Source organism: Dinoponera quadriceps, unplaced genomic scaffold, assembly GCF_001313825.1.
Source record: "Dinoponera quadriceps isolate SergipeBrazil2010 unplaced genomic scaffold, ASM131382v1 scaffold3061, whole genome shotgun sequence".
NCBI lineage: Eukaryota > Metazoa > Arthropoda > Insecta > Hymenoptera > Formicidae > Dinoponera > Dinoponera quadriceps.
The window spans coordinates 1,111,706-1,137,116 of NW_014557306.1; the positions used below are offsets into that span (position 1 = coordinate 1,111,706).

Here is a 25,411-nt window from a genome sequence, read left to right on the forward strand (position 1 = left end):
AGTATCTTCACGGGTATTTTCGTGGAGGGATTCACAAAGTATATTCTCTATACGATGAACATTTTCCTCAATGATCTACATACGTTATCGATAGCGAAGTAAATGCTAAAGAGCGATATCTCTTCGAGGAAAAGGCTTAAACACTAATCAATAATGATAGTAATAATTATCTTTTATATTCCATGTCTGGTGTGCTAGCTCCTCTTTTTCTCTCTCTCTCTCTCTCTCTCTCTTTCTCTCTGCCTCTCTCTGTGTCCACGTGTACTTTATTGTTACCATTGTCTTTCCCTTTCCACCGTACCCCCGAATATTCTCTTAACTCTTTCAGGGGCCGAGGAGGTCAGCGTATTTTCAGCGCAGGACCTCCTGAAGAGAAGCTGTACCAGGGCGAAACTTAGGCACTGTAGTTCACAAATTAAACCACATCGCACCAACATAGAAACGCACGCAGGAAATGGCAGCAGCCATTTGTGGTACAACATCGTAAATCGCAAATCACGCAAATCCGATCCGGTGAGGTTGCACGTTTCGAAGCTGCACCATCGCCCCCTCAAAGAATTAAGCTGTTCGCAACGGAAAACCTCGCGCAAGCCGGGCGACGTGGCCGTACAGTAGCGTCGGATGTAATTGAAAAGACGAGCACGTACGAATTGTTTTCCGTTGGAAACGAGCCTTTACCGACGCGAACTCATCGCCGGCTTCGCCATTCCGCGTATATATACGCCTCGGTACACGCGATCATAGCCGCATAAATTTCCGTTCACGATCGCGAGTACACTTGGTTTCAATACGGTTTCGAAGACTTTTCTTTACCGATGCAGTTCGCAGCCGATGTCCAATGACAGAAGTTATTTCCTGAAAATTATTCGAACACGAATTCTCCCATTCTCTCACATCAGTTGAACTGCGTCGAAAAACCCAGATTACTCAGAAAGTCTTAAAAGATATGAAAATCTACACATGTATTAAATTATCTTTCACTTTTCATTTTCAATTCATACAACACTGTCGGCAAGATTGTAACGCACAGTACTGTGAATAAATGTTCGCCGTGAGAACCCACGAGGAAAAGAGAAGTCTGGTCATGCGATCACAGCTATCATATTTATGCAACGTCAACATGAAATCAATTTCTTCTCTTTCTAATAAATTGATTCCTGAAAAAGTTAAAGCGTCTTTTGGGAGTTTCTGTTACCTGGGAGGCTAACGGAAACCGCGTTGAAACCGAGTGCACACTCCTGCGAGTGTACAGCATTCGGAATTCCCGGCGAAACGAAAATACATTCTACTTCTCAATAGACAATCGTTCGTGTTCGCATTCGTGAACGCGGTATTCCGCCTCGTTGATCCTCAGCAGATCGATAGCTGAGGGCTGCTCGCGATAGACGCGAGTCTTCTACGGCGTGTGCGTTCAAAGAGCGCGAACGTGTAAAAAGTGTAAGGGTAAAAGGATTCGAAAAGAGTCGAGAAACAATTTTTGTACTCTGCGGCACGCAGCGAGAAACGACGACGGAGATCTCTCGAACGCGCGAAAATGTGTGTCCGAACGGTGTGCCGCGAAATTATACACATATATATACTGTATACATATATATATATATTACTTATATTTATATTTCGGATTGAGTCTCCAGAGAGATTCGTTTAACTGTACTTCGATCGCGAAGCGCGCCGCTCTCCTGTGACCGTTTCGTTCGTTTTAGTCGCGGTTGACTGCACGTATCGCGCGCACCTGGTACCGATCTATGATAATAAAAAAAAAGAGATGTTTCATTGTGTGACTCAAGTCCTCATCACACGATGCTTGTTCTGTTGTTAACTCGCATGCGAGCCACCATACTAGTTAACACGTTGGCTAGCATGCCGGCTACAAAATTCGAAATCACTAGAAATATGCCATCGTGCGTGCTGACGTGAGTGTTGGCTGAATGTTGGTTTTCGAGGATCAAGTGCGGCGTCACACGGTATTTACATCGCGTTAACTCGCGTGTTAATTAGCGTGCCAGTTAGCGTGCTAGCTCTTATGCGAGTTAACGTGAAAACCAAGCATCGTGCGACGCGGGCTTTGATCGTAAGAATTATCCCGACGAATTGTATATCACGACGGAGATACGAAGTCGCCGTCATTCGACGCGACTCGAGCTCCAGTTCTGGGCCGATTAATGTCTCGTGAGATATACCAGAGAGTGCGAAACCAAAGGCGGTGAAAAACTTAGAGGCTAATCTCGTCTCTACTATCGATAATATCGACGACACTTATAAAAATACGAAATATCCAGTCAAACATCGTGAACGTACGAATTGTAAAAAAGAAGATTCGTCGCCGATGCCGACCGAGGTCTCCGCAAAAAGCATATCACAGCGATCCGATATATCCGTAATGAGCGAAATACAAGAAAACGCCGAATAATTTTCTTCCTTTTCCCTTTTTTTTTTCTCTTTCTTTCGACAATGCAAATATTCCCGCGAGTGAACCGAATTGCCTACGATGCTCGTGATGCACGAGGGGGAGGGGCGGGGGGAGGGGGGGCGAAGGTACATATATATATATTATATAATGTATACATATAAAAGTAGAAAATTTGGCGGCAGTATATAGAGATCGTGTGTGTTGAGAAATGTGAGAGACGCGGTGAAAGGAAATGCGATTTCGTGAAAACGCTAATAACTCTGCTTGCTTTGTGCTTCGTTTGCGCCGAAATCGGCGAGAAAGCCTCCCCGATCGATCAAATTATTTCACGGGGTCGTCGATCGTCCAGACGTCATTGGTCCGTAACCTCTCTCTCTCTCTCTCTCTCTTCGCGCCGACCTTACTGACCAACGCTATAACGCAGTGCAAAACGAAATGAAGAACAAGAGGGATAAGATGAATAAAACGCAGAAGAAGGGAGGAAATGTAGTGTACTACGCGCGAAATGAAGTGAACAAGTGGAGGAGGAAAGAAAATAAGGGAAAGAATACAGTCTCGACACGACGTCGTGTCTGGTTCCACTTAACCGCTTTTTAAAGCTCCTCTTCTCCGAGGATGCAAGATCGACATCTTGATCGTATCACTCAAGTGTCTCTCTTCGGATAGAGGGTGCTTCAACTAGATAAATCTCCGACTTCCAACTTGGATTTCTTGGGAATTCCAATTCTTAACAATTATCTTAACTTGGATATCAATCTGTGGATCTTCATTCGTGCGCAACGGGGGCGTATTATCGAACACGCTATTATATACGTTTGATTATTCCGGCTCCGATCCGTTCCCTCGCCAGTTCTCCCATCTAACGAGCAACCCACCTTCCCGTCGCTCTTCGTTATTCGCTTCTTCTTACCAAGACCCGAAATCGATGTACGTGGTCGAGATCGTCGAGCACCTAGTGAACCGCTCTCTGACGCCGCTCGCTCTCTCCTCGCTCTCCAACCGACGACCACTCCGGACGATTGACCATAACGAGAGACGGTTCTCCGTCTACTCCAGGCGCGCCTTGTAGCTGGTCTTCCAGATCTCGGCGAACGTCACGGCACTGTGGAACCTATGGAAGATGCACAGCGGCAGGGTGACCCTCTGCACGATCGCCCAGGCGAGGAAGCCGTAGAAGTCGAGCTGCACCGGGTTGGCGATGACCTTCTGCGTCTCGAACGTGTAAATCACCCACATGGTCACGTTGCAGATCAGCAGGAACGTGACGACCTGCCTGCCGGGCTTGCTGCGGTCGTGCTCCGGCAAGTGGACTCTCCTGCGCGACACGTCGGCGATGAAGAGCATCTGGAGGACCACCTGGGCGACCGATAACAGTCCCGTGACCATCACGAGCAAATTCGGCTCGTGCGTGAACGCCGCTAAGGAGCCGGCGATCACGCTGAAGACCGCGTAGACGAAAAGGCCGAAGGCAGACACGCGCAGCAGGATGTCGTTCAGGTCGCTCTGCTCCTCGGCCTTGAACTTGAGGCTCTGCACACGGATGAAGCCGACGATGATGGCGACGATGGAGAGCGCCATCAGGACGCAGTGGGACACGTCGGCGAGATAAATCGCGAGCAGGCCCAGCTCCGGGTGATGGATCAGCACGAAGAAGAGGATCAGGCATATCAAGGAACCCACCAGCAGCAGCAGCCCGAAGAAGAGACCCTTGCTGGCTCCTACGCAATCGACTCTAGCGTGACCTGATAATCATTTTTTTTTCTCTCGTTACGATAAAACTCAATACTGAAGCGAAAAGGACTATCGCTGTTTATCTCTTAATTGAAAGGAATTATATTGGAATGATGCAAAAGATTGCTGCGTTCCTCCATTCTTCGCTCAGATATTCCAGAATTTCCACGAGTTCAAGATCGGTAATAAAAGAGCAATGGAAGGCAAGTAAGTGTCAAAACGCAAATGTTGCAGCGAGTAATTTAACGTCGCGAACATCGTATAAATTTCTTTAATCTTTTTAAATCCTTGAAATTAAAAACAACGTTAAATTAAGAAAAATCAGTCTGTCGTAGAATCCTCTTCAACCGGACGGTGATAAAAAATACATACAATCGCAAGGGCGAAAGGGTCGTTTATTTCTATCTCGCTGGCGTTTCTAAACTGTCGTCATCGTGTATTCGAAATGAAAAAGAAACGGCGAGAAGATCGAGCGGAAAATGTGAAATACCTGCATGAGCGAGAGCGACGGCTCTTCGGGACAGCATAGCTTCCAGGCGACGTTCGAGGTCCGCCTCGGCCTGGTGAGGCCAACGCGGGTGCCGGCCGATGTGCTTCCACATGACGTAAATCACCGCGGCTCCGATCAGACTGTACTCGATTATAAACGGGAACAGATACGGCGCGGCGTCCTGGACGATGGTGCCCATGATGTTGACACGTCCGCAAGAGTTCGACACCGTGCCGTCCTCCGTCAAGGCTTCCGCGTAGATGCCCAAATTCGGGCTCCAGAATTCGCTGCTATTCGTCAGATTGCTCACGTCGAAGGTTTGCGGAACCTGAGGAAAGACGCGCTTTAATTATCACGCTCACCTTCGCTGCCACAAGAACGTTCAATGAGTAGCGCGGAGTGCTATTGTGCCGCGATTGCAAGGGTGAATCTTTAACTTAAACCGTAGAATGAATTCTTCATTCGCACGGATGAATGTTTCAGTTGATTAAAGTGAACTTGTTCCTCCGACGGTGGGGCGTATCGAAAGCGCTCTTCGATTTCGTATCGGAAACGTTTGATCGACAATTCCGAGCGAAAGGATTCGCTTTGCGCGAGTGAAAAGTCACGGTGAATTCGACTTGGAGCTGTCACTCCACTTCTCAAGTGGAATTTCGAGGGAATTTCAAGATCGGTCTTTCGTTAAAAACAAGTATTCTTTCAGATCTGTCCTCGGCAGCCGAGCGATGACTTTGATTTTACACAGCGGAGCGGAAAAGGCGCTATCTACGTGTATTAACGGCCCGTACTTGGTTATCCGTGTCAGCCTGCGGCGCGTTCATCAGCTCCATAATGAGCGACGAGAAAGTGCTGGTCGACGGCATGGCGGTGGTTGTCGTGGTGGTGGTTGTAGTCGGGATAGTAGTTATCCTCTCGGTGGTCGTGCTGGTGGTGGTGGTGGTGGTCGGTGTGAACGTGGTCAGTAGAGTGGAGAGGGTCGTGCTGGCCGTCAGATTGGGCAACGTGAAGGTGGTGGTCGACGGCGTCGTCGTCGTCGACGAGGTCGTCCAAGCGCTCGTGGAGGCCGGCGTGATGACCGCGTCCTCGATCGATCTCGCCGTTGTTCTCATCACGCGACCCAGAGCAGCCACGGTCGTTCGGCTGATGCCCGGCCCGATGGTCGTCAATCTCGAGGAGGCGGTGAGTGGCGCCTCTCGTAATTGCGCCATATCGCGCGGCTCGGTGCCCAATATCGCCCCGGCGTTTCGCATCGAGTGCTGCTTAATGCTCTCTGCAAATTCGAGGCATTTCGGATATTCTGCTATTCTAGATATTGCCCGGGAACACTCCCGAGGTCTTTCAGAGATTATCCCGGGGATCACCGGAATATCTAGGTTTATGACTGACAATGTTATCGCGAACATCGAGCGGCTATGCTTTCGGGCGATAACGCGATTTCGTGTCGCTTGTGACGATTGAGCTTCTTCAAAACAGATCTCGCTTACCGAGGATCCCCGCCTGAACCTGACCCAGTTTTTTGTGATACTGAGTGATCTCCTTGAGACTCTCCAGAACCAGAGTGCGTATCCATACGCAGAGATTAGTGGCGACCACGTGCATCAGACCGAAACGGGCGATGACTTTGAAGCGGTGGATGTTCAACTGCGAAGAGATATCGTGAGGATTTACACCGAAGCCGAAGCTCGCTCTGTTTTCCTCTCGCGATTCAGATACGTACTCGGGAGTTCATGAAGATGAAGTACATCTGCATGAAGGTAAAGATCATCTGCAGCACCGGGTTGACGCCCTGCAGTATCTGATAGCAGGGTGATGTGGGCGGCACCTCGAAGAACGCGCCGAATTCCAAACCGTTGTACACCATGGTACCCAGTCCGAAGGCTGACACAGATCGTGCAAAACGTACGGTTAGTCCGTCACGCGTTATTTACGAGCAGCTTTAGAGAATTTGCGCTTCGACGAGAAGCGTCGGACTCACCTATCGCGCCGATTCGGAGGAAGAAGCTCCCGTGGCTGTGGTCGTTCTGCGAAGTTTTCCGCTTTCGCAGGGCCCGCGTGGCCACGCCGGCCTCGACATCGGCTGCGTCCTGTCGAAACGCGACCTCCTTCATGACAATGTCATTGAAATTTGATAGCGGCGGAAGCTTAATTTTTCTTAACATTCGAATCGATGTGTTTCCTCTCTTTTTCTTTTTTTCTCTTTTCTTTTAGTTATTTCACGTCGGAAAACTTGACACACGACGAATATAAATCTTCGTTAAGATTAATCGCGCTAATGAAGAACGACCGTTGTTGCCGGCGTTGATCCGACTTAAGGAAATTTACGCGAGGACGTTGTGGAACGTTTCGTTGGCATACAATACGAACGGCCAGCAGCCATCGGCCCGATTACGTCAGCGTCAAGAGTATCCGCGTAACCTGAGTGTCGCGCGCTAACGAAAATACATTTCATGGGAAACATGCCACTGCCGTAGCCGTGAAACCCGCTCGGAACGAATTTGGCAACCTGTTGCGGTGACTCATTGTCGCGTATACTTCGGACGGAATGGACTCTTAGGAACAATCTTCCGATTTTTCATTTCAACCGAAAGCGGTTCCTTAATGCGAAAGATCGTAAAATTAACGCGCGCGGTATTCTCTAAGTTTCTTCGAGTGAAATCTCACTTGAAACGAATGAAATCTTCTTCTTTGACTCGTAAGAACCAGAAATTCTCTTTCCCTCCGTCAAAACGCGCCTAGCTGTGTCACGTCACCGTTGACTCGACTAATCCTTTTCTTTCCGCGCGATCTCTCCTTCCGACGTTTGCAAAGAAACTCAAAGGACCTGGGTTTCCTTCTTGTTCTTCGGGGGCTTTTGATCCTTCTCCTTTTTGTCCTTCTTCTTGAGCTTATCCTTGGGTTCTTTAGGCACCCAGCCTGCCTTGGGCGGCCTCGGCGGCGGAGGCGGCGTGTCGCTGCCTCTGGCGCAGCAGGCGCTTTCTTGCAGGAGGAAGCAGAAAACGTACAACAGGAACAGGATACTCATGCCGTACAGGTACGTGAAGAAGCCCTCGTAGTAGTAGAGCGGCAGCTTGTGCGTTACCACTTCGCTTATCACGTAGGCGATGCACACGACCACGAGGAGCTTTGCGTAGATGAAGCTCATGATGATGAAGAGCGACGTTCTGAAAGAAAAGGTCCGCAATGAGAGAAATCCCACTGTCGAAACTTTTTGCCTCAACTCGTATCTTCTTTTATAGCAACAGAAAGAAATTATAAATATACTAATTAGAAGGGAAAATGCTTCTCCTGCCTATAATTATTTCAAATACCAAAAATTTCGTTCTCGGTCCGAGTTTGCCGTGTAATCGCGATTTAATTTGTCGGTTTCGTAATGATAAGTAGGAAATATGACGCCAACTCGGGCAGAACAAAGACATGCAGAACGAAACGAAATAGAGTGTCGCTTCAGACATCTCTCGAAGACGTCCCTCAGACATTTTTTGCTATCCGAGACGTCAATCTGCGCGCGTGCGACACGATAAGGATCGACAGTTTCGGGCGAAAATTTCGTTCGAGCAATCGCGTGTCGAAAGCACGTGTGTTCGAGTAACAACCGTTCCTCACCGTCTCCTCTGAATAATTTGCACCCTGCTACCCCGTTGCGGTAGCATGTTCTTTCTGCTCGTGTTCCTGTTGACGAACGGCACAACCTCAACCTCCATGACGATCGTTACCGGAAGCGTCGCACGCTGAAATAACTATCAGTGTCCTCGAGACGTTCCGCTGTCTTTTTTTTTAAACGATTATCTGTACATTTGTTAATTCTTTAATCCTGTATTTCGCGTACGTGAGTTTATTCATGACCAGTCTTCCTTCGCGTCACTGTTATAAATTTTACTTTTATTTATCGATCACATCAATTAATCCACGGTTTATTGATTTATTCATTATTTATTAACGCCCGGCGATTTGCATGTAACCTAGATCGCGTCCTACTTCGATTATTAACGAACGACGACTGTTGCGCCCGACTGATCGCAGTCGACCCGCGCGCGCGAACCGAGCGTGCTATTTCTATTCTAGTCTTTCGGTTATTATGACGATGTTCGAACTCATCGAATTTTCATTGTTTTCATCGAATATAATTCCGTCCTCGATATTCCCACATATCCCGCGCAATATGTATTACACTCGCGTGCGCTTTTACGCCGCCGGTCGACCGCCGATTGTTTATAATAAACCCCGACCGAGTTTCGTTCCGACTCGAATTGTTCGCGATAGCTGTTTAATCTATTATCCAAATTTATTGCCCAAATTAAGTCCCCTTAATTAAATTGGGACTGCGCGATTAAATTGAATTGAAATAACGAAGTAATTAGTCCCGACGTGAAATTAAAGTCAACTTGAGCGCAGAGATTCGAATTGACGCGTCACTCGCGCCATCGCAACTCGCTCTCGACGAGAAATCGAACGGATTCACTCGGTGTCGGCTCACTGACTGAACGTATCTCGTTCATTCATTCGTAAGACGGAAAATAATTCACAATCATCACGGTATTTATTCCAGAGACGAGCATTATTTTTTACGTAGGCAACATTTTGCGGAAGTTATCATTTCGTTAAAAGCTTCGGTTGGCGAGCACTGCTTGACTACGGAGACGAGAATTGTCTTAAGCCGACGACGAATTTTACGGACGCTTTACGGATTTCACGGGGTATTACGATTTCGTTCATTTCGGCCGAGCACTACTGTTTGATCTTGGGACGAGCGGCGCAACCGCTACTCGAAATGCGATTACAAAGCGGTCGATCTTCGATAACAGTTGACTTGGTGCATTCGCTTTTAATCGACGAGCATGACTGCCGTTCGAACATCTCGGCCGAAGTTATCCGCCTCTCATCCTCATCACGCTCTTTTTCTCGCTTAAAGGTTAGGCGGTGCAATCGATAGTCTATATATATATATATATGGACATACATGTGTACACACACACACACACACATAATGCCGGTCGCAAACTCGACGCGATCTCGCCGGGGAATCAATCGCGCGGGAAATGAGGTTTTTCCACGGGGGAAACGGGGCCGCGCGCGCAGCATAGGCAGCGGAGCGCCGGCGATGCGCCGCGCGATGCAATTGCACCGGCTCGTTGCAGCGACGCCCGCGCGCCGCTGCAGCCGTCGCGCGACGACACGTATGCGGTGCGTCTACGCCGGGAAGAGCTTAGCCGCCCTTTGTCAACGTGGCATTTCAGGGGTTGGGGCGCAGACTTTATTGTGTACCCCGCACGAGCCTGTGTACGCGGTACACTCGCGTTAGGTATTTTTTTTCCTTTTTCGCTGCCGGAGCTGCGTCGTGTCGCGGAGTGAGCGACGCGATACAAGACAAAGGCGGTGATATTTCCCGCCTCGCGGCCGGTGCACGGTCGTTTTTATTTAAAGCGCGCCTGCCTCCTGTGTTTATCCGCGATCGATCGGATACAGGTCGGCTCTGGGGAATCACCAGACCTGCGTCCTTTAATCGCGGCTCCCCTCTCGATCACCCCGAAGACGAGAATATCGAGGAGGACTGGTTATTTATTGCGTCGCCGCGTTCCTCGTGTGTCGGGCGAGAAATCGATTATAAATCGGCCGACGAACTTCCCGCTGCGGGGTGCCGGCACGAAATGAATCCCTCGTTCGTTCGGAACGGCGCGTAAATTTATTTCAGACGAGTCAGCGCTTATCAATCGCAGGGAGCGAATGCAGCTCCCTCGATATTAATTAGCTACACGGAGCTGTGCAACTATCCGTGCTCCTAATTGGATCGATCGAGCGGCCTTTGCAACTATTGTTCGCCACAATTGGGCTGGTAGTACAGGCAACGACGTTTCTATGACGATTAATAAGTCTCTCCGTCTTGGATATCACTCGTGAGGCGTGTGTGTCGGTCTATTCTCGCTTCGTTAGGCGGATTTCTAACGTCGTTCGTCCCACCACCGTCGACCTCTCCCGCGAGCTATCGAGAATCCTGTTAAGCTGATATCCGTATATACCTTGGGAGAAAAAGAGCCGGTGTCCTTCCAAGTCTCGGAGAGACTCCTGTTACTTCGGGATCTTGGGAGATCCCAAAAATTTCACAACACTGGGAATTGGAGAGAAAAACCTGTTTCTTCCTTCCCTTCCTCCCCCGATGTGTCATGCTGAGAAATGAGTTCGTTTGGGTCTACCTGACGCTAATGGTCAGACGCGTTTTCATCGGAGGAAACCAAATTTCTCGTCCTCACGAGAGCAAATTCAATTCCGATAAGTGGATATTCTGTTTCCTTCGACGAGAACGGGGCGTTTGGTTGCCCGCCGTCAAGTAGATTCAATCGGATTCATTTTTCAGCGCATTACATTATTGTCAGAGTTCTTCCACGATGACAAACAATACGAAGATAATGGGTGGTCATCTCGTGTCGGCGAGAAACCGAATTTCGCACACGGCCATTCCGTACACGCGGTCCTCTTAACCTCGTGACACGCTCAAACGCTCGCGGTTTTCGTCCGAAGAAGAGTGATATCGCGGCGACAGCTGCTCCGGTATCGCTAAAAGTATCGCGATGATCGAAAACAAGCGGCAGCAACATCGGGGAAAATAGTGTTTTCCGCTTACGCGACAAAGATGCGGCATGTGTTCCAGCCGGCCGTTTTCCCGCGAACAAGGAGAGAACGAGAAAATGGTTACGGTAACGTGGACGTGGAACGGTCCAGACCGGCTGGTCGATATCTCCAAGTACCTACTTTCGGCGGCGGTGCTCCTCCCTGTTTCCTCGCCCTCTTATGGGTTTAACCTCGCCCCGTCTTTGTTCCACGGGCATCCCCCCTCACGAGACTACTGCGGAAATCGCGTTTCGGGGGGAACGCTTAAATCGCTCGCTCGTATATCCTCGATCGGACGCATCGAGCGAACGACAAATATAATTAGCTGGCATATCAAAAGGGCTGATTTGAAAATGACGTAGTGAACTATGCCCGAAATGTCACCGTGGCGGTCAACGTGTGTTCAATAATTCGCAATCAACGAGAAGAAAACAAGCGCCAATGTGAGAGCGGTTGTGCGACCTATTCGATTGTAAAAATAAATTCAAACGGAGAGAGTGGGGCGCCGAACGGACGCCCGCGGAAGCTTGCCCGAACGTTTTCAGTTCGTCATTCCGATCCTCGTCGGTCGCGAAAAATCAAGAAACGAAAGATTGATATGTTATCGCAGATTTTCTTTTCACTATGATCATACACATGCGGGAATGCAGTTAAATAGTCGTTTAATCGCCGTTGAACAAATGTTACTGTACATATCGAAATAGCAGATTCAATTCCCAGTCTCGGAGGTTACTCCTCCCAATTTTCGACGCAACATCGATATGTGGAAGCGCGGGATACTTTTCGTATTTTTACGCTCTTACGCGCGCTCTTCTTCCCTTCCTCTCCTATCGCGAGCGGATAAAGCCAGGCGATCAGAGTCGAAAAGTTCGCTCTTTGACTCATCAAGAGACATATAGCTCATCATACAACGTCTATCCTATTCTTTGCCTTCGTTCGTGACGGCAAACGAGAGCAACCGTTCGACCGGTAGTTTCACGATTGGCGATAACCGTGTTTGCATCGATTGACGCTACACGGAATTGACTTCTCTTCGTCGTGACAGTCGTCATCGTCGGAGGGATTTCTCTTCATTTCAACGAGCGTTCACCGCGTTCATCACGTACGTCCCAAAGTCGTCTCGAGCCCCGTTTTAAACCGAGCAATCGTTTATCCCGCGACACGACACACACAAGGTTTCCGTCGAGCACCGTCGACTCCTCGAATCACGCGCGCGCGCACGTTCGTCTCCCGTTGGAACAGAATAGCCTGGGGGCTCTAATTTCTGCGGATTAATTAAATTTCGCGCGGCAATTGCGCCCGCGAGAGAGGAAGAGAGCGAGATGGATAGGCGGCAGCGCGGAGAAGCGGTCGTTTTGCGACGGATACGACACGCAGACTGCCGACGGTCTCACCCCGGCTCGCGAGAGACCGTGTTAATGCAATTGCGACTGCGACTGTGTGCCATTCCGGAGACATCCATTCCGCTTCGTCGCATGCGGCCGCACGTTTGTCGTCAAATCAATATTAGTCAATTGAAAAAGTAGCGCGCGAACTGTCCGATTTCCATCCACGGGCTTCTATAGCTTCTGTGTCAACGCCTGCGGGGAGGGGGGAGGGGAGTCGCCCAGACCCAACCTAGAGGTTCGACGGAGTTTCGAGCGTTGCGTAAACAAGCGCACGGCATATTGCCTCGCTCGCGAGAGTTTTCATTCGTTTTAATCCGACGGCTTCTTTTTTTATTATTATTATTGTTCCTCTCATCACGCGCGGAATTAAACCGTCGATCTCGCCGAAAAGCGGAGATGACGTTTTGTCGCGCTCGGCCGCGCGGCTGCCTGCATCTTCGATGTACGTGACACGAGCGTCACGTTGGCTCGTCAAGCCGCTGGGTTCCCGCGGGTTAACGAACTATGTCGTAAATAGAAGCGCCAAACGAAACTCGACTATCTCGTTTCCATTTCGGGCCCCTGTTACTATTTCCTCGCGAGCCGGATGTTCGATGCAGCGCGAGAGTAACGTGGACGCGTTTCAGCCTTACGAAGCGTAAGAGTAAACGTTTGCCTTTAAACGCGGGCCCGAGATACATTTTCGCCGGAAAGCTCGACGAGAAAAATCACGCTCGACCTGACTTCGTCCTGCCGGAAAAGGATTCGTCGGATTACGCGTCCCGGCGATCCGCCTCTCGCTGGCCCAGTGTATCGCACGCAACGCTTCTGTTTTGAATAATATTAAGTCGGTGAGAAAGGTTCGTCGCGTTTGCCGAATAAGAAGGAAATCCAATCCAATTTCGAAAGAATCATTTTTACGAATAATATGAACAGCGTCGACTCGGTATTTGCCAGAACGTCTAATGAAGACTCTCCACTTTCCTTTTAACACCCGAATTTTCCGCGAGGGTTTAAACGGAGAAATGACAAACTTCTGCACTAACCTGATGAAACGAAAGTAACGAATAGTTTGTTCGCGAAAGAGGTGAATAAACTGTTATTTTCACGCGTACGTTCGCACGGAAAGACACCCGGCGTTTCGGGTGGAATTTCTGAGTTCTCGGGGATGAAAGACCAGCGAACTACGGGAGGTGCTACGTTCGCGAGCGAGGGTGGTTTGTAAATTACGATCTCCCCCTACGCCGGCTCCCACGTCTCTACGGCGTGCGTCTTACTTTTTCGCAGGGGTCGATCGCACGTTCTTCAGTTCCATCTCTTTGTTCGCGGCGTTGTTCTTCTCGGCGTTGTCCTGTGCATTCGGCGGCGAGTTTTGCGGGTTCAGAGGCCTGGTGACCGGAAGCGTCGCCGTATTGTCGCCAGCGGCGGCCGCCTCCACCTCCACGGTGGCGACCTTACAGTCACCACCACCCACCATCGTGGATTCGGCCTCGTCTCGCGAGTTCCTGAACGATCGTCAAAAGATGTACACTCAACGATCCCGTGTTAAATCGATCGAGTTCCCCCTGCGAACGAGCTCAAGTGCCCCTAAGCGCGCGTTGCACGGTATTTCGGAGCGTTGGTGCCCATGCCGCCATTTTGGTGCACACCTTCATCGTAATAAGGCCAATAGCGCAATGCCAATGGAAATTGGATTTTATTCGACTGGATCAGAGGGGAGGGGAGGGCTACAACGTACGGAGAGATTCTAACACGGGTGAAACTCTCGAGCGGTCTCAATCGGTCGCCGACAATTATCCGTACGACGTCGAGTTATTGTTTCCGTCGGACGTGATTGTTAATCGATACTAGTGTTTTTTTTCTCCTCCAGTGTTTGATATTAGTAAAACTCTCGTCTGGAACACGAGAAGCGCAACCTCTCTCGAGACGTACTTCAACGCCCCATTTTGAAGCGACCAACACGACGCTGCGTACATCCCCGAAACTTCCTCTCGGACGACGGTGAAGAATCTACCACTTCGAGCCCCTGAACGACAACGTTCGTTCCGTATCCGTGCCCGTCGAGAAAGAGGGCTCCGTTGTGTTCCAGTCTACGAGTCTTTAGCAGAATCGACCACCGTAGATTCAAGCGGCGGGACTTGCGGAGGAACCAGGAAAAATGTGTGCTGGGATGGCACCAAGAGATGGAAGAGAAGGCGAGAGAGCGAAAGTATATGCTCGTGCGTATGTGTAGGTGTGAAGAAGAGAGAGAAAGATATAGAGAAAAAAAACAAAAGAGGGATAAAGAGAAAGAGAGAGAGAGAGATAAAGAGAGAGGAGAGGAGGTCCCTAAGGTCTCTGATCTCGCGTACTTGGTCGAACGAGCTAATGGAAAGTCCGGTGCACACACGGCTGAATCTCTCAGGATATCGGGCACTGTACGCTCCGTTGACCGGCGACCAGCACTTTGAGCGTCGCGATGCACCCGCGACGACAGATGACGGGAGAGACTCACCTGCCGCAGAGAGACGGTTGGCTGAAGGCCCTCGCGGTGACTGCGCCCCGGCTTCGACGGAAAAGGGTGTGAAGCGTGGACGTGGAGAAGGGACGAAGGGCGGATTGGGATCTGGAGGGCGAGAGAGAGAGAGAGTAAGTGAGTGAATGTGACAGAAAGAGAGAGAGAGAGAGAGAGAGAAAAAGAACGAACAGATGGACAGACGCGGCGAGGACCGCGGTGGTAGAGGGTGTACTCGTTCAAGGGAGACAACAAGCCCGGGCTCTCTCTACTCGCGCGCGCGAGTCGAGCGAAGAGCGCGGCGAGAGACGAGGGCTAATTCGAGTGGCTGGCTGCCGAGAGTAGCGAGCGCGCTGCAATCAGTTGGGCCGTGTGTTGTCGGAGCGCCACGAGAATGGGGGTAGAATCACGATCGCCGCCCCCAGCATCCCGGAGACTGAGGCTGGCCGGGAGGTCTCTTCCCGGGCAGCGGCAGCTTCTCGCACAAGCGCAAACGCGAGAGCTTTTCGTCTATATAGAGCCATGGGGATCCTCCTCTCTCTCACTCCCCCCCCCTTTCTCTCTCTCTCTCTCTCTTTCTCTCCTTCTCTATTTCTCTCTCTATTTCTCCGGCATTCTTTGCTCGCTCGCTTCTTCGAGACGATGTCGCCTTATCTTCTTGGTGTCGGTGTGTAGCAAGCAAAGCCCCCATCAGAAATCCTCCCGCGTGTTCTCGGCCGACGTCGAGTTTCGCATCTTCATACCTTCGCGAATTTTTCCATCGTGCCGACGAGATCTCCTTTCTCTCTCTCTCTCTCTCTCTCTCTCTTTCTCTCGTTCTCTTCGTAGCGTGTTCGCGTCGCGTGGACGCTGAAAATCGCGGCGATGCATTCGTTGAAAGTACGCGCCGTTTCACGGATTCTTTTCACGGAGCAAGAAAAGGACCCTTCGCCTTTCATTCTTGACCCTGGAAAGAACGGGCGGTCGTCCCGTCGAGAATATTTTTGTACGCACGCACGCACGCACGTACGCCTGTGTCTTTTTTCGCCGCGCAAGGTCGGCCGTATTAATTACATGATTACGTTTCGCGGCAATCGGTTAATTGTCATGTGTGAAAACAAGAGCGTTTTATTCCCTTGATTACTTAGATGAGCTAATTTTGTCGGCACTGGCAGCTGACGTAACATTCCCCCGCGTTCCCATTTGAAACCTCATCACTGATTCCCCTTTATGGTTCCATCTTCACTCGGACGGCTTGGAAGTTTCTCTTTTTTTCGTAACAAGTGATGAATTTTTTCTCTACGCGTCGGATGCACCACTTCTTTCCCGACACTTCCGGAGAAATATTTCGGAGATGGTGCTCGTTGCTTTCGATCGGATATTTGTACTTTATAAATGTTTCACATCGCGCCATTCTCCTTTCTTTCTCGCTCTCTCTCAATTTTGGTGCTCAAATTCAGAGATTGCGATTATTCCGATCACCCTCGAAGACGCAGGATAATCGAATATCTTGCATATTTAAAGAAAAATATCTCGAATAATTTTCATCTTATTTGGTTTCACAGCTCGTCGGGCATCTTTATCCTTAATTTCCGTCTAATCTGGGAAGACACCCGAAGAAAATTTCGCCTCGAGCAGGACGCTTGAACAATGTCGGGGCGCGTTCGTTCGTCGACGGAAGAAGGGAAACTCGCTAAATTCGCCGTCGGAAAATTTCGTCCAGGTGAAAGACGAACGGGCGCGAGGAGAATTTTCGCGGAGGTCGGGGCGAGCACGTATTCAGCCAGCCAGCGCTACCGTTCTCCCACGGGAGGAACGCGGAGAAGCTGCGAGGGGGGAGGGCGGTGGGGGTGGGTGGCTGGCATAGTGCTATACGCGAGGGGGCTGCAGGAGCAACCGGGGGGAAGGAGGGGGCAGAATGCTCCGTGGTACTGCGACCCACTGACCCGCTCGATAATGCTGCCACCGAGAGGTCACTGACCTTACTCTCGCGCGAATTTCGCGGCGGGTACAACCCTCTCCGGCGCTCTGCCCGGTTTTTCGACTCGAGTCGAAGATCGTCCCACCGCGGGCGAGTGGCAGCTCCTCGATCGCGCGCGCTGCGTAACTCAGGGCGGCACGTCGTGCCGGCATTTGACACCGTCGATCGATCGATGAATCAGCGTGAGTGGGAAGCGTGCGGAGCAGCTTAGACGGAGATGACCGATTGTCAATTTGGAATGCTGGAAATTGCTTTTTGATTGGCCCCATTCGGCATCCGAGGATTTGGCGGAATTTATTGCGCAGCCGTGTATACGGAGAGCGTGTCCGCGGATGAGAAGCCGCGGTGATTGAACAAAATTTCGTCGGAAGCCCCGCGAAGCCTCTGACTCGCACGACTCTCTCTTTGCGTCCCCGCAAGAGTATCTGTTTTTTTCTGTCGACGTGAGAAGTGCGTGCGTATACGCGATACGCGACGTTCGTCAGATAGATATTCGTTAAACGATATTCGTTAGACGCGTGTATAGAGCGACGATTAGAGTGTCGCCGTGATGAAACCGTCGTATCTCTCCTTCACGAACCAATGAACCGATGAATTTTATCATCTCACCCGTCTCAAACGTTCGGGGGGCGCACTTTTCTACGGTCCCGACGATTCCTTGTGTACGGAAGAGAAAGAGGTGTTTCCTACGTTACGTTTTTTTCAGCACGACAATTGTTCCCCGAGTCGAAGTGCGTCCCAGTTTCGACACGCGCGTCTTTAAGCCTGACGTTCCAGTTTCAGTTTTGTCGCTCATGTGTTTCCTTCAGCTTGTGTCGCCCATTGTTACCCCCCCCCCCATGCGCCGATTGAACGAGATCAGTAGTAAAATGCAAGAGATTCGAGCGGAAACTGCGATAATCACGCGATAATCCGGCCCGTGTAATTGAATCGTGCGCAACAGCTCGTTCGTAGTATTTTTTGCGTGCTGTAATATCGCGTTTCAAGGATTGCGACAAGTGAGACACTCACGCACAGCAGTATTGATTTCGAGACCCGCTGGCAGTGCTGCCACGATTCCGTGTCTCCAGAACTAAACACTGGATGAGAGGTTGCGAGAGAACGATGACGAGTCGAAATTTATCCTAAGACCGGCCAACTTTTATTCGGCAACAGAAGCAATTCGGAAAAAAGCCCGGTGTCCGTTCTCTTCAGTTTTTCGCTTATAAAATTTGTGAACACCTCAAAATCGAAAAAATCACCCAAGATCAACCTGGCGGGGTAAATCCAGTTTTTTAAGCATTAAAATATCATTTGATATCAGTTAATTGTTCAAAGTGCAGATATACCGAGCGGATTATTTATATTTACAGAGCGTCAACTGAACTGTTTCTTTTATGAATGTGCAGTATTAATTAATTACTACTTTGTAGATTAAATGGGCTCTATCGCGTAAGTTTATCCGTGCAATTAGACGCGCCGATCGAAGGTACTTCCAGAATGGCTTTTTGCCTCTTTTAAAGCGAATATTAACGAGGGGTTGAGCACTGGTCGGCCATAAGTTGCTGCGTCGAGCACTCCTAGTCGCGGTATTACGATGTATTCAGTGATCTCAATTATGAAATTGTGTGACGTAACACGAATCCTACTTGTGATCCTTCTCGTGAACGTAAGAAGATTCTCGTTAAGCTGATTGAGTAATTTGTAGCTTACAAGTTACACGGAATTACATTCGATCTTTCAGATGTCGTGTAATACGAAATTTCGGATTTTTCAAGTAAAATAAAACGCTTGTATTTTTATGTCGTTATAATGTTATGAAGAAATATATATATGTGCCGTTTTGATCTGTGATTTTCCGCGATCCTTCGCGTACGCTATTCTGTCAGAAAATTATAACAACATAAAAATTTAATCGTTTCATCTTGCCTGAAAAACCTGAAATTACTTATTACATAAGCCAATACATTCGCACAAGTAGCGCTTTTATATCAATTCCACTTTACTTATGTTATCAGAATGTTTTCAAGTGCTTATTAAAATTTCTCTCATAATATTCCAGCTACGTAAAACATGAAAATACACACGGACTTAAATAGCAAAAGAGCTAGGGATACATAAATAAGTCGGAGCTATTACGAGCTGCTTGCTTGCTAAAAATCAGAGTCGACAGGCTCGACGTCTGTGAGGTATCGGAGATCGTAAAACGCGTAACTGCCTCGGAACGAGTACTTCCAAGGTTATTTTAAGTCGCTCGAAGGCTCCCAGAAAGTCTCTCGTGATAAGAAATGTTCTCTAGACACGATATCGGGGCTCCACGTGGCGTAATGATTTTCTGTTCAAACCGAGTGATCCAAGAAGGATGTGTTTATTCTCAATTTTGAGGAAGTACAGAACAAATTGTATATCGATTGTATCGATTATTTTCCGGAAAAAAAGTCTCGTGTCTGTCTTATATTATTATCGACTAAGTCAATATCGCAGTCTTAATGATCGACTTGAACGTGTTGCTTCTTGATGAGGAAATTATGCAAAACGTCCCGCAAAGTTCGGAGGAAGGATATCTAAAAATACGGTTCCGCAGGGCGGAGACATTAAAGTCTGCACGTACCGCGCAAGTCGAGGGTCATTCTTCAAAACTTGCATTTGTCAGAATGTACTTACTTGGCATTCTTTGGCAGCATGCCAGTAGCTGGACCGGAGTATGTGGGTGTGAGGCAGAGAGGTGGATTATTCGCATTTTGTGGCACTAAGGGCTGTCTCGCGTGCGCTGGGGACGTATGCGAGCCGTAGCCATCGGAATTCAGCTGGGAACACAAATTTACATATTCACGATCAAACTTTCATCTGAATTATCATACACGCTACGAGATCACGTTGTATCGAATAAAAGAAACTGGTTATCTTCTGCACTGGTTTGCACGTTATATCGTACATTAAAGGGAAAAATGGTTAATTTCGCTAAAATTATATCATTTACGATGCTAACCATATTTATTTTTAATCAAGTAAAATATTAACAGACTTATGAGCGTTGACGCGGGTTGATCATTACGAATATAATTTTTATTATTACCTTATAAAATAAACTTTATATTACTTTTTTAATCTACTAAATATTTAATCTTTTTTTTAATAAATTGAAAATAGTAACAATAGTACAAAGCTCTGTCGACGAGACAATGATAAAATTTTCGTTATGATCAACCAGCGTCGGTTCTCGTAGGCTTAATGTTTCACGTAATATTCAATCAAAGAACCTTAAAAATGATTGTTCGTGCTTGCCTTTTTTAGCGTTCTAACAAAAAAGCAATATTAGCAATAATAATATGGTTATTATTGACTATTGATATAATAGCACTGATTATTATTAATTTACTAGCTTTCTCGACTATAATTATTTAACTATACAATTACAGTCTCACACAAATTCTAAACACTTTCTTCCCAATGTAAAACGATTCTTCTTATCGTGATTATTTCACCGTATAATTATAATCACAAATAAGAAATAGTTTCTTTCTTCACAGTGTAGCGTCACGTCTTAGTCATTCACCTTGACGACAGTGCCGATTAAGGAATCCGGCGGCATTTCCGGAGGTTCAGGTATTACGCCTGGATTTGTTTGTGCGGGATAATCATTGTGCAGATTGGGCTCCTTAACGGGAGTACCTCCGTCGAGCCGTTCCATGTCCAAGCTGTCTGTTGGCGTCGGTTGATTGAGCAAACGCTCTTTCATCTCGTGGATGTATGGACACCGTTGCATCTCTTCAGAGTCTTTGTCCTTCTGACGATCTGGGGAGAAACGAGAAACTATAATCAGAAGCATACGGGGTATACACGTGCCGTTTTCTTTCGATGATACAGAAACACAGAAAGCCGAAGAGAGCGGGCATCTTGATTGAAGCGGGCCCTCCATTAAATGAAAGTCTGTTATTCTCGTGAAATGTCATAAACATCGACGTAATCGTATCTAGTTGAAAGTGACATAATGAACGTGACGAATGAAACGTTAAACTTGCGGTAAATCGTATACACTTGAGATTGCATACTGACGATTGCTATTAGGTGAGAGGAATACATTTTCGAAGGTGCGTACACTGAGAGGGAAGAAATGGTTCATCTCGCTAAAATTACAGCTACCTCCGCGTTGCCAGTAATAATAAGATAAGTTATTCTAAGGCTCTCGCAGATGTGTACAATCCTTATACGAGAAATAGGACAACAAGGATTGGCGTTATAGTTATTATTTGTGATCATAACAAACTCTGTTCAATACAATATGATTAAGCACTCGTATAAATAATGATGTATAATTCGTTAGGAATGTGCGCTGCACATTTACTTATACAATATTAAATTTGTTACAATCGCAAATATTAATTAACTTCGGCTCTTGTTAGCTTGTTCCTCTTGTATCGATCGTCGACTACATTTTTGTGTTGTTCTAACTAAAAAAGCAGCATTATAAAGTAACTATCGCTAACGCTATGGTACCACTCGCTACAAAAATAATTATCCTGACAATAATCATTTCGCCTGCCAGTCACAATTGTAGTCACGAGTGACAAACACTTCCCTCTCGGTGTACGTAAATTTGTGTCAAACCAGAAGTTCGCACGTTGAAAGTCATTTAAATTTTTGTGATATTGACGCGCGGCATATCGACCGCCAATGACAGTCCGTCAGACCTTGATCCATTCTCCCTTTGTTAAAACTTTCCACATTTGCGAACGTAAAGTTCGCCGATTTGCACGAATTCAATTCAACTTGCGAGCTCGAACGACTTGAATTCTGCGCACCATCTCGCTGTGAGCTATTTCCGTGAACTGTTTCGTCGGACTTACTTAAAGCCACGGTACCCATGACGTACACCCGCGCTTCGCCTAATACCCAAAAGAGAGGCGCTCGGGAAGAGGAACACGAACGAAGGAGGTGCCGAGTCCGCGAGAGCTGGCAACGATAGTGCAAACGCGATCGGATCGGTACTGTTCCAGAAGGAGGTTCCATCGCCGCATTAACTGGCTCTTGGCTCTCTCCCCATAGCAGAGATCGCCAAACATGGAGCTATGATTGGTGCGCTAGTGCGCCTCGTCTGGTGTCACGTACGTGTGTCTTTTCACGTGGATGCTCTCCGAGATGTAAGACGGCCGAAACGGAAGAAGACGAATATCACGACTTGATTATATTAACACACTGCGTGACAGCCGATAAAGTAAAATGACGTCCCCAAAATTTGGAATTAAAAAATGTATCGTAATATATATCTTTTGTTCGGTATAATAAGTTTTGTAAGCAAGTAATTCGATAATTTCTCGATTTGACAAGATCTCGACGGTCACGCGCGATATTCGGCACAACGCCGGCTTTCAATGTGTTAAATATGCAAGCGGAAGTAGGCGGGCTTACACTGAGAAAAAAATGTTTAATATTTGTGACTACAATTATACAGTGAATCGGAATGCCTATTTTTATAATAAGCGCCACTGTAGTATAGTTGTTGATAATTTTATACTCATATTGTTGCTGATGCTTTTCCGTTAGAACGTAGCGAAAAGATATAATTGACGCCAAAAATAAACTTAATTCGTGGTGAGGTCAACAATTTGTTTCTTTCAGTGTAATGCCCACTTGTGTAATGTTTTTATTCGCTCAGTCTTGTTTCGTCGTTTACTAATTCAAGCGTTTGCTCGAAGTATATCCGAACAACTTTCAATAAAATCAACCTACGTATCGAATTGCATGCCGATTATAAAACTGTGTTCATTAGAAGTGAGAATATGCGCATGGCTCGCCTCGAATTGCCGCTCCGCAGTGAAAGGGCGGTGGGAGTTTGGAGACGGTTACTGACCTATCTCGCGTCTCACGGTTACAGTCTATCTTTGCAAGGACGAGGCACAGGCGCAAAATAGCACCGAAGACGGGGACACGGAGACGCGGTATTTTCGCGAGGGCAAGCCATACGGGAAAAGTGTCTAAGCCAATTCTCGACATATATACGTAATGCGATTCGAAAAAAATGACGCTTTCCGACACATTCCTCTTGATTTCAAGTTCACTTCGTCAAATATTTGCGATCTTCTCGCTTCGCGTCATACATAGTTGAGATAATTGCGATTCGATTGAATATGTGAGTGAAACGAAGCCGCATAGCGAAAATTCCCACGATAATTGATACAACCGACTCGAATAATGTCGCGGCGTTGCAATATTCATCGCAAGCTCGCGCTCGTGCAAGTTTCTTTCTCCGTCTCTCTTTCTCTCTTTTAAACACATGCATACGTACACGCTCTCTCTCTCTCTCTCTCTCTACTTATTTTTATCCTTCGTCGAAACTGTACACATGTATGTATATATGTATATATTTAGAAATTCGCGCTTTGCCGAGAACGATGGCTTTAATTACGATCCGCTCGCGCGATTCAACATTATCCTCATTCTTCTTTCAACGTGCTGCATTCTCTCTCTCTCTTCCTCTCTCTAGCACTTCCCTCTTCGTATGCACGCGCGGAGACATGTACGCACGTACATGTCGACAAGCACGGAATTATTTCTGCCTTCCTTTCGTGTTCTCTCTCTCTCTCTCTCACTCCCTCTTATATCACAGACGACGTCTCCAGGCGACGTTCGTACGGAAACGACGACCGATTTCAGAGATCCCGTATCGTCGACGAGCGATGTGGTGAACAATCGATCGCTGGAACGTGGGTGATAATGAATTTGGAAATGCCTCGAGGGTACTTCGCAGTTTGCCGTTGAATTTGCATTCCGGTAATACCGTTATTATTTAATAGACGAATTTTACTATTAAATTGTAAGGATTATTATTTTTCATTAAGTACTTTATCATTATCCTCCTTATAATTTGCTTTAAGCTTAGAATGGGTGAAAACATGATTTTTACACTCCTAAATGAATACATGGGATAATTGATTATGTATCTCATTTATCAGCATCACAAAAATCCAATAAAGTTACATAAAGAATTATGACACATTAGCAGCACTATTGACTTTAATAATACGTGACTTCGCATATAAAAATATCAGCTCCCTCAAAATTGACGAACAAAATGAGCGAGAAATTTGAAATTTTGCAGGGGGGAGGACAGTACACGACCCTCAAAAATCCACTTTAGACTTAAGCGTTTGAATCGTTCGATGAGCTTTGAAATCGCGGGGTATTCAGTGAATGTACTTGATTCCAAATAAAAGCCGCACCGTGATTATACACGCGCAAATGCGTACACGTGTGCAAGTTACGTTATGTCAGCGAAGCAACACGTACCGAGCCGGAAGGTGCTCGATGAATGGAGCTTACGAGAACAGAACGTATAGTCGCAGATATCACGAAAACGAAACCATAGAGTGGCAAAATTATCGTCGTCGAGGCACTCGGCGGAAAATACCGTTGATCGGCACGTATTTCTTCGTTCACTCTAACTGCACGACTTATTTTCAATGTTGCGACTGGAATACGCACGGCGGATACATCACCAAGAACCATCGAGGCGGGGCGTTTCTCAGGAGGCCAAATATAATTCACCGGGTTATTAATACATCGCACTGGAAATAATTCGTAAAGCTACACGGCCGTTATTTATTATTAGTAACTACAAGCTATTTTTTTAATCTTATGCACGGTGTGGGAAACCCCAAATATATCGAGAGAAGAACCATTTTCCCTTTACGCCATCCCCACGGATAAAACTGACAATCAGTATGACATTCCTTCCGGGAACGAACTCGCTCGTTGACAATCGCGAGGAAATCAAAGAGACGGCCGACAAACTTATCAACGTTATCGTCGAGCAATATCGGACAACGTCGCACACTCACTCCGCGTTGTCACAATTACCCGATTAGCTTCCGAGGAGACGACGTGTCAGCACATTGTCTTAATTTTCACCGGTGAACACTCGTGCACAGCCTCGACGCCGAAAGACGAGCGGAGATATCGGCGAGCCTACATCGCGGAAGCTTTCCCGATGAGCGAAGAGACTCACGGCAAGGCACTACGCGACCGGGTTGATGACAGGGTGAGAGAGACGGTCACGTCGAAACACACACGCGGGTGAGGTTATCGCCTGCACCCCCTCTGGCCGATGTAAGCCCCGGGGAAGGGGGTGAAGTCACACGAACGAGCGAGCGAGCGAGTGAGCGTCACAACAAACGGAAGCCGGAAGTGGCCTCGGATCGATTCCAGCCCCGGTCGGTCGTGGACCTCGAAAAAGCGGCAGCCTCGTCGAGGCGCTGCCACGGTACCCGACACGAAACACGGCCAGACTGCGTGGCGACCACCTGTGAGCTTCCTACCGGCGCCGGCGTCGCGACGCCCACGTACTATCCATCGACCGATCCGCTCTACGCTCCTTCGC

The 25,411-nt window shown here is 47.8% G+C and overlaps 1 protein-coding gene across 5 annotated transcripts in view; it reads right to left on the reverse strand.

Annotated features, from left to right (window-relative positions):
• Positions 1–212: 212 nt before the first annotated feature.
• Positions 213–25,411, reverse strand: part of LOC106749032 — a 29,044-nt gene continuing 3,845 nt past the window's right edge. The window contains exons 2-10 of one of the 5 annotated variants that reach the window (XM_014628069.1): positions 20,591–20,829; positions 19,699–19,841; positions 7,453–7,792; positions 6,607–6,715; positions 6,349–6,509; positions 6,116–6,272; positions 5,420–5,901; positions 4,632–4,959; positions 213–4,128 (exon numbers count right to left, since the gene is read on the reverse strand). In XM_014628069.1, the coding sequence (XP_014483555.1) occupies positions 3,458–4,128; positions 4,632–4,959; positions 5,420–5,901; positions 6,116–6,272; positions 6,349–6,509; positions 6,607–6,715; positions 7,453–7,792; positions 19,699–19,841; positions 20,591–20,800 (2,601 nt within the window). In that variant the 5' untranslated portion in view covers positions 20,801–20,829 and the 3' untranslated portion in view covers positions 213–3,457. Of the gene's footprint in view, positions 4,153–4,631; positions 4,960–5,419; positions 5,902–6,115; positions 6,273–6,348; positions 6,510–6,606; positions 6,716–7,452; positions 7,793–8,234; positions 9,510–13,878; positions 14,329–14,990; positions 15,511–19,698; positions 19,842–20,590; positions 20,830–25,411 lie in introns of those variants that run through there. The other 4 variants (XM_014628068.1, XM_014628070.1, XM_014628071.1 and 1 more) reach the window with 4 other exon arrangements.